Here is a 9,705-nt window from a genome sequence, read left to right on the forward strand (position 1 = left end):
GTCAAAATGACTATACTGCCTAAGGCAATCTACAGATTCAATGCAGTCCCTATCAAATTACCAATGGTATTTTTCACAGAATTAGAAAATATATATTTTTTTTGTCATTTTAGGGCCACACCTGCAGCATTTGGAGGCTCCCAGGCTAGAGGTCAAATCAGGGCTGTAGCCTCTGGCCTATACCACAGCCACAGCAACATGGGATCCAACCTGCATCTGTGATCTACACCACAGCTCATGGCAATGCCAGATCCTTAACGCACTGAGCGAGGTCAGGGATCAAACCTGCAACCTCATGGATACTAGTCAGATTTTCTGCTGAGCCAAGACAGGAACTCCTAGAACAAAATATTTTAAAGTTTGTTTCAAACCACAAAAAAACCAGAATAGCCAAAGCTATCCTGAGAAGGAAAAATGGAAATGGAGGAATCAAGCTCATGCACTTCAGACTATACCACAAAGCTACAATCATCAAAACAGTATGGTGCTGGCAGAAAAACAGAAATATAGATCAGCAGAACAGGATAGAAAGCTCAGAATTACACCCTACAGTCAACTAATCTATGACAAAGGAGGCATGGATATACAATGGAGAAAAGACAGTCCCTTCAATAAGTGGCACTGGGAAAACTGGACAGCTACATGTAAATGAATGAAATTAGAACACTTCCTAACACCATACACAATATAAACTCAAAATGAATAAAGACCTAAATACAAGACCGGATACTATAAAACTCTTAGATGAAAACATAGGCCAAACACTCTCTGACATAAACAACAGCAATATCTTTTCAAATCCACCACCTAGAGTAATGACAATAAAAGCAAAAATAAACAAATGGGACCTAATTAAACCTAAAAGTTTTTGCACAGCAAAGGAAATCCTGAACAAAATCACATGACAGCTCACAGACTGGGAAAAAATATTTGCAAATGAAGCAACTGACAAGGGATTAACCTCTAAGATATAAAAACACCTCCTCAATCTCAATACCAAAAAGCATACAACCCCACCAAAAAATGGGCAGAAGATCTAAACAGACAAGTCTCCAAAAAAGACATACTGATAGCCAAAAAAAAAAAAAAAAAAAAAAAACATGAAAAGACGTTCAACATCACTAATTATTAGAGAAACACAAATCAAAACTACCATGAAATACTACCTTACACCAGCCAGAAAGACCATCATCAAAAAGTCTGCAAACAATATATGCTGGAGAAGGTGTGGAGAAAAGGGAAGCCTCTTACACTGTTGGTGGGAATGTAAATTCATGGAACCACTATGGAAAACGGTATTGAGACTCCTCAAAAAACTAAAAATAAAATTATTTTGATCCAGCAAGCCCACTCCTAATCATCTACCCAGACAAATGACTTGAAAAGATACATGTATCCCAACATTCATTGCAGCACCAAATACAATGGCCAAGACATGGAAGAAACCTAAACATCCATTGACAGAGGAATGGAAAAAGAAGATGTGGTACATATACACAATGGAATATTACTCAGCCATAAAGAGGAATCAAATAATGGCATTTGCAGCAACATGAATGGACCTAGAAATTATCATGCTAAGTGAAGTTAGTCAGACAGTGAGAAACAAAGGTCATATCCTATCACTTATATGTGGAATCTAAAAAAAGGATAGAGGAGTTCCCGTCATGGTGCAGCAGTTAATGAATCTGACTAGGAACCCTGAGGTTGAGGGTTCGGTCCCTGGCCTTGCTCAGTGGGTTAAGGATCCAGCGTTGCCGTGAGCTGTGGTGTAGGTCGCAGACACGGCTCAGATCCCGCGTTGCTATGGCTCTGGCGTAGGCCGGTGGCTACAGCTCCGATTCGACCCCTAGCCTGGGAACCTCCATATGCTGCAGGTGTGGCCCTAAAAAGCAGAAAAAGAAAAAGAAAAAAAGATACAATAAACTTCTTTGCAGAACAGAAACTGAGTCATGGATTTTGAAAAAACTTACGGTTACCAAAGAAGACAAGTTGGTGGGGGGAGAGATGGGCTGGGGATTTGGGATGGAAATGTTATAAAATTAGGTTGTGATGATGGCTATACAACTATAAATATAATAAAATTCATTTTAAAACAATAGAAAAGGTTTTCCTGTGGTGCAGTGGGTCAAGGATCTGGCATCGCCATAGCCATGGTGCAGGTAGCAACCTCTTTTCTGGTTCAATCTGTGACCTGGGAACTTCCACATGCTGCAGGTGCAGCCAGAAAAAAAAAAAAAGAATTACACTGTTTATCATAAGTCAGACTCTGACAGGATGTGTTGGGAGAAGGGATCTCTGTATGTAACATTCAGAAAAGCTGATACAACTACTCCCCATTGAAATGAAGCAGAAAATGTTAAATCACACAAAAGCAAAATAAAACCACTGGGTCAGCATTCCTGCCTGTCAACAAACAGCTGGGGCGCAGCAGCTCTGGCTGCCCCATGAGGGCTGACAACCTGCTCTGACTCCTTTTTTTGTTTGTTTTTGTTTTTGTTTTTGCTTTTTTTACTGCTGCACCTGTGCTATATGGAAGTTCCCAGGTTAGAGGTCAAATTAGAGCTGCAGCTGCCGACCTACGCCACAGTCACAGCAACTCGGGATCTGAGCTGCATCTGTGACCTCCACCACAATGCCTGATCCTTAATTCACTGAGCAAGGCCAGGATTCGAATTTGCATCCTCATGGATACTAGCCCCGTTCATAACGTGCTGAGCCACCACAGGAACTCCTCTTTTTCTTTTTTAACTCTACCCATCCTCCAGTTTTGCCTACAAGCAAAGTTTGGACAAGGGATTTGTGGGAGTGGTGATCTCATAGAGGTCCTGGAGGGGGAATGGGGGGGACCTGGGGCAATTCTAAGAGATAATCCTGTTATCACCATCATAGTTTCCATTTTACAACAGAAGAAACTGAGGTGCAGAGAGCTTCCATAGCTACATCAAGGGCACAGCTAGCAAGTGGCAGAGCTGGGAGTCAAATCCGGGTGTGTGGCTCCAGAGTACACACTGTTAACCACCCTACTAGGTGCTCCTGGGTGTTAGATAGGCAAGCATTTTGTAAGTTGTAGAAAAACTCAGTATACCCCGAAGGATATTTATAATTCTGGGAAGGCATAAACAAAGCACCCTAGCTCTGCCCCAAGGTAAAAGCAGGAGGAGGAAGTGCAGCCCTGATGCCTGCTATCCCAGGCAAGCAGCTGGCAGAGCAGAATTCTATCCTGAAGTTCTGGACCTTCATCATGGGTAGCTGGGGAGACCTAGAGCTGATGGCTTTCCACTCTGCTTCTCCTTCCTCTTGCAGATGGTCTAGTGCCATGCTTAAGAACAGACTCTGATAGCGAGTTCCCATCGTGGTACAGCAGAAACAAATCCAACTAGGAACCAGGAGATTGTGGGTTCGATCCCTGACCTCAATCAGTGGGTTAAGGATTCAGCATTGCCGTGAGCTGTGGTATGGGTTGCAGATGCAGCTCAGATCCTGCGTTGCTGTGGCTGTGGTGTAGGCCGGCAGCTGTAGCTCCAATTCAACCCCTAGCCTGGGAACTTCCATATGCTGTGGGCGCAGCCCTAAAATGACAGAAGAAAAAAAATTAAAAATAGAATTACCGTATGATCCAGCAATTCTACCCTGGGTATTTTCTTTCTTTCTTTTTTTTTTTTTTTTTTTTTTGTCTTTTTGCCTTTTTCTTGAGCCGCTCCCACGGCATATGGAGGTTCCCAGGCTAGGGGTCTAATCGGAGCTGTAGCCACCGGCCTATGCCAGAGCCATAGCAACGAGGGATCCGAGCCATGTCTGCGACCTACACCACAGCTCACGGCAACGCTGGATCCTTAACCCACTGAGCAAGGCCAGGGATCGAACCCGCAACCTCATGGGTCCTGGTCGGATTCGTTAACCGCTGCACTGCGACGGGAACTCCCATACCCTGGGTATTTTCTAAAGAAAATGAAAGCATTAATTCTAAAAGACATATGCCTCCCTATGTTCACTGCAGAATTATTTATAATAGCTAAAACATGACAGCAACCTAAGTGTCCATTGACATATAAAAGAATAAAGAAGATGTGGTGTGTGTGTATGTATAATATTCTATTGTGTGTTATGTATGTATACATACATGATGTTAAGTGAAATAAAGATAAATAATGTATGATCTCACTTATATGTGGAATCTAAAAACAACAACAGAACTTAACTTGTAGATACAGAGAAGAGATTGGTGGTTGCCAGAGAGGGAGGTTGAGGGGGAGGGAAAAAAAGAAAAAAAAAAGAACAGAACAGACTCTGGAGCCAGACAGACTCTGGATCTGGCTCTACCTGACTTACGAAATGGGTAGTGGTTTCATTGTTGTATGAAATGAGTTAGTACAGGTGAGCGCATAGTACAGGGTCTGGCACAAAGCACCAGGTTGCGGGTTCGATTTCTGCCCTGCCCCTCCCCCCCACGCAATGGATAAAAGGATCCAGCGTTGTTGCTGCAGCACTGGAGAAGGTCGCAATTGCCACTAGGACCTGATCCCTGGTCCCAGGGAACTCCATATGCCGAGGGGAGGCCAAAATAGAAAAAAAAAAAAAAATGCCCAAATCACAGAGGTGAAAAGAAGTTAATGAACCTCAGGCGCAAGGTCAGGACCTCACTTAACAAAGGCTATTTCAAAACTCTGGGCTTAATTTTATATTCATACTTAGTAGTTCTTTCCTTAGAGAGGCCAACAAAATGCAGCTTCAGAGGTAACAGATGAAGTGTGCTGTTTTCTTGCAGTTATTTTAAAAATACATTTACATCTATAAACGTGCACACAGAAATAGATTCCTCACTCCCTAGCTTAAAAAATACTTGTCCTACTGTGTGGATAGCTGGTACCCAGTTCATTCAACAGAAAGTCTTGACTGTTTTTCCATGTTTCTAACTGTCGCAGAGTGTGCACCACAGATGCTCAAATTTATTTATCCACCTTCCCAGAGCTGAGCCCTCTACTCCCTTCCCAGCCGACCCCAGAGTATCCTGCCGTCGCCTCGCTCCTCGTCTCGGTTTTCTCGCTCATAGCGCCCCCTTTCTCTGCTATCCTTGCTACGGCTCCTTCGCCTTCTTTCCTAACAGCCCTGGGCAAACCTCGCCTCTCCCGGCCCCCGCACGTCACCGTCCAGCATTTTGTCCCCTCTCCCGCCCTAGCTTCTGGCCTGCCAGCGTCGCTCCACTCATTCGCTGCCCCCCCACTCGAATCTTTCCGCTCCCCTGCCCGCGATCTCCTCCCCCTCTTCGCTCCGCACCCGGTCCTGCCACTCCGCGGCCCCACAGGAGCGCACAGCCGGCGGGCTGCAACGCACGCTGTCAGAGTAATGAATGGCTTCAGCGGTAATTAGCGACCCGGCGGCTAATCACGATGTACATTTACATTTTAAGTGCTGCAGAGGGAGCTGGGAAAAGGAGGGGAGCGGCGGGAGGGGGCGCGGGCCTTTTTCCCCGGTCTCCCTTCACTGACTGCGGAACGAAGTGAATCGAGTCTTCTACAGCTGGCGCCAGTGGAGGGGGACCGCGGGGCGGCGCTTTCTAGCGCCAGCTCAGAGCAAAGGCAAACGCAGAACGGTCTTATCCTCACCCGACGTAAACTCCTGGCCCCTGCCTCCGAATCGTAGACCCCTGCGTGATCCCTTCAAAGTGAACGTTCAGCCTTGGCTCGCATACTCCCGTGGGTGGAGAGCTCGCTTCTGCGCTTATCAGCCCGTTCGAACATAGATTCCAGCCATTTTGGGACTTTTTCTCAGGCCTAACGAAACTGATGCTCTTTAAGTCCCACAACTGCCCTAGTCTTACAGGGCCTGAGGTTCCCTGCGCCCTGCCACGCGCTGCAGACTGTTGTGTCTTCTTCAGACTACTGTGTCTCCGACTCCTAGGGCTGTTCCTAGAGGGGCCTCTGGGAGCTGGGGCGGGGTGGAAGTACAGGTTTGGAGCAGAACGCGACCTCGAGGGCCCCTGATCCCAGAGGGCGAGCAATAGATCCGAGAAGGGCGTTGGTCATTCGTACGGTGGGGCTCAAAGGTTCGCCTCCTGCAGTCACTCCCACGGCGCGGTAATGGGTCATCCCTGGGTTTCAAACAACAGGGCAGATCTAGGAGATACAGGATGCTGAGGATGCAAAAATGGCAGCGAGGAGAGGGTGGGGGACCCGGCAGCTCCATCTCAAAACCGACCCGGCTCCCCCAAGCATTGTCATGCTCCCAGCACTTTAAGGGTTTCCCACCGGCCACAACTCTGTGCTCCTCCTTGCCACGCCCCACGTAGTCACCCTGGCCCAGATCTGGTCTGGCCCACTCTTCAGTTCTGTGCGTGGGCAAGGGGGTGGAAGGATGAAGAAGGAGACCCTAGGGCAGATCGAGGGAGGGTCCAATTTCTTCTCAAACTCCCTCCCTCCCATCAGCAGCGCTTCAATCCCAACCTCGCTTCTCCCTTCGCTGTTCATCTCTCCTGGCAGGAGATCCCCGGCCACTCCCTCTGTTCTGCAGAGGTCCTGGGAAGGGACACCCTGTAGCTTCATAGTGCCCCGAGGTTTCAACTTCCCACCTACTTCCCTTTTCCCTCAAAACATACTTTCACCCAGTCTCCTTTTTGTAAAGGAAGCCAGGCTGACTAATAACGAATTCCACCTGGGAAGAAGGGGGTGGGGTGCTGGAGGGGATCCACGTTAGCAAAGAAAAATACCTGGCTTACCCTAAAGCATGCAGCTTTAATACTCGACTTTCAGGCATGAATGGAGGCAGCTTAACTCTCCCTTGAGAAGAGGTCTCCTTGGTCTCTTCTCATTCACCTCAGGGAACAGTCTAGCTCACGGTCTCAGTCCCCACACCACAGGGGGTGGGGGTGGAAGGGGTCCAGGATGCTTCAGCTTCAGTCAGGCGCGGCGAAGCTGAAACCTGTCTTAGGACCACACCGCGACGTAATCATCCGAAGGCAGGCGCGGAGCGAAGCCGGAGCCAGCCCCTCTCGCACTCTGCTGACCGTGCACAGGCTGTCCTTGAGGCGAGAATACCCGCTCCAGAGCGGAGGGACACAGCGGGGGTGGGGGGGTTGGGGGGAAGTGGAAGAAAGAAGCCTCAGCCCCCAGCAGGCCGCTTCGAAATCTCTCCTTGTAGGGGACAAGGGGCTGCCTTCAGTTCTGAAACGCAGAAGGACTCAGGGACCCGTTCTAAGGCGGCGTTTACCTCAAACGCAGTTTTTATTTAGATTGCCCGTTTATGAAGGTTGTCTCAGAGAGAGCTGATGGCGATTATAGGGAAACTTCGCCTAACAAGTCACTCCCTGGCTTTGCCACTGCGCTCCATCGTGCGTGCCGCTCCCACGCGCCTATAGCTGAGGACCGGACTGGATCCGGGAGGCGGGTGAGGCTGGGACAAGAGCCCGCAGGGCTGTTGGGGGCGGGGCCTGTCGGTGGGGGCGGGGCTCCCAGGCTCCCAGGCGGGGCCTTAGCTAAAGGCGCGGAGCACAGGGCGCCGAGAGCGCAGAGTAGAGCAGCGCCCAGTGGAGAGGAGTGGGAGACGAGGATTGTACGGTCCCCGCCCGCCCACTAGCATCCACGCCGCTTCCGCACCCTTACCCCTGCTGGCCCTTGCCGGACGCGACCGGCCGCCATGCAGCCCTGGGGCTGAAGCGGCCCCATGGCGAAGCCACCGTCCCCGCGGTCCCGGCAACTACGGCGCATGGAGAACTTCCGTAAGGTGCGCTCCGAGGAGGCGCCGGTGGGGAACGGGGAGGAGGGAGGCGGCCCTGGCTCGGGCCCCTTCGGCGACCTGGCGCCAGGCGCCGTGCACATGCGGGTCAAGGAGGGCAGCAAGATCCGGAATCTGCTGGCCTTCGCCACCGCCAGCATGGCGCAGCCAGCCACGCGCGCCATCGTCTTCAGCGGCTGCGGTCGGGCCACCACCAAGACCGTCACGTGCGCGGAGATCCTCAAGCGCCGCCTGGTGGGCCTGCATCAGGTCACGCGGCTGCGCTACCGGAGCGTGCGCGAGGTGTGGCAGAGCCTCCCGCCGGAGCCCACGCCGGATCAGAAGCCTGACGAACCAGCCGCCAGTCTCACTGTACTCAAGAACGTGCCCAGTCTCGCCATCCTACTTTCCAAGGATGCACTTGATCCGCGCCAACCCGGCTACCAGCCCCCGAGCCCCCATCCTGGGCCCTCTTCCCAGCCAACTGCACCGACGTCTAAGAGGAGTCTCGGAGAACCCGCAGCTGGAGAAGGCTCTGCGAAGAGGTCACAGCCTGAGCCAGGTGCAGCGGAAGAGGACCAGACGGCCTGAGAACTCCATCTTCTGGGCCACGTAGACGGGCTGGATCTTACCCCCCTGAGCTTCGACCTTGAGACACACCTCCAGCCTTTCACGTCTTGGTACACTGGAGCCCCCAGTCTGGACCCAGCTCCTCAGACTGGAAGCACGGACCCCAAGGCGACAAGAGAGGGACCCCAGAGAAGCTTCGTGCGCCTCTACCTATGTTGCCTGACGTTACAGGACTCCACCTTCAGCTTTTCTGAACCATACAGGGATCTACTTCAGGGAGGGAATGGTGGGCAGTAGAACTTGAGCGTTGATCAGAACCCGCAAGGGTTAAAGGCACTTAGGATTTTTGAAGAGGGCTTGGAGGGTGGAAGCTGAGGAAACTCTTGGAATCCCCCCACAATTGTAGTGGAGGGTAATGGGTCAGAAACCACTGCTTGAGGGCAGGGGATTCTGAGTTGTGTGGGGCCCTATTCTGCCACTTACCCCAGCACACAGTTTCTAGTTTTCCTTCCCTTGCCTTTAAGGAGCATCCTGAGATCAAGGTGGCAGGGGCATCTCCCCAGGATCTAGCTCTTTTAACATCCCCCCTTCCCCATGCTGGCCCAGAGGAGAAGACCCAGGACAGGACTCTCCAGGCCTCCTCCTTTGAGCCCCATAGCAGCTGGAGTCTTGCTTCCAATAAAACAAACACAAAAATGACTTTGTCCCTGGGTTTTTTCCTAACCGCTTGCCTGTGCAGAGACTTCTCTGGCCTGCCTTCCTGTGTCTCAGTCCCCTCCAGCCTGGACTCCTTAGCCTTTGGAGCCTTCAGGGTCAGGCACAGAAACTGGACAGCTTCGAATTGATGCAAGGAGCACATTACCCAGTCCCTGGCTCTCCTTTTCTCAGCCCCCCTGGCTGGCTTTAGCTTCAGGGGCTTATGGCCAGAAGGGGACCTTCATCACCTTAGGCATTACCACTCAGGGAAAGGGAGCAGCATATTGCTTTTCTGGAAAGAGAAGGAAGGTGAGCATCAATGAACTCTCCTGGGGGGGGGTAACTGCCAAGGGTGGTGTACCCCACTAGGGTTCCTAAACCTGCAGCCTCCTGCCAATAAACAGTCTTATCCAGAAGGCTGGTGCAGAGCCCCCCATCCCCATGGATAGGTTCTCCCCTTCAGCTCTCTCCCCACCTCTCTCTCTCTGAGAAAGGACAGCACACCCTTGGGAGAGGGGGAGGAGAGAGACTGAGCACAAATCCACTGCTGGAAATTACTATTCAGCAGAGAAGCTGGGACTTGGGCTGTGATTCACTGCAGGCTCCCTGATAAGCTGCTGCCTCCAGCCCTGCACAGCTGTCTGTTGAGAGATAACGGCCTTATAAGTCTTTCTGCCCAAGTCCCAGGTTGGGGGGAGGAGGAGTGCTGTGTGTTGGAAGAACTCTGGC

The 9,705-nt window shown here is 51.0% G+C and overlaps 1 protein-coding gene across 1 annotated transcript; it reads left to right on the top strand.

Moving 5' to 3' along the window:
- On the top strand, nt 4,743-8,979 carry RPP25 (ribonuclease P and MRP subunit p25). The gene has a single exon (XM_001927117.5). The coding sequence runs from the start codon at nt 7,660-7,662 to the stop codon at nt 8,299-8,301; it is 642 nt and encodes a 213-aa protein (XP_001927152.1). The 5' UTR covers nt 4,743-7,659; the 3' UTR covers nt 8,302-8,979.

Source organism: Sus scrofa, chromosome 7 (genome assembly GCF_000003025.6).
Source record: "Sus scrofa isolate TJ Tabasco breed Duroc chromosome 7, Sscrofa11.1, whole genome shotgun sequence".
NCBI lineage: Eukaryota > Metazoa > Chordata > Mammalia > Artiodactyla > Suidae > Sus > Sus scrofa.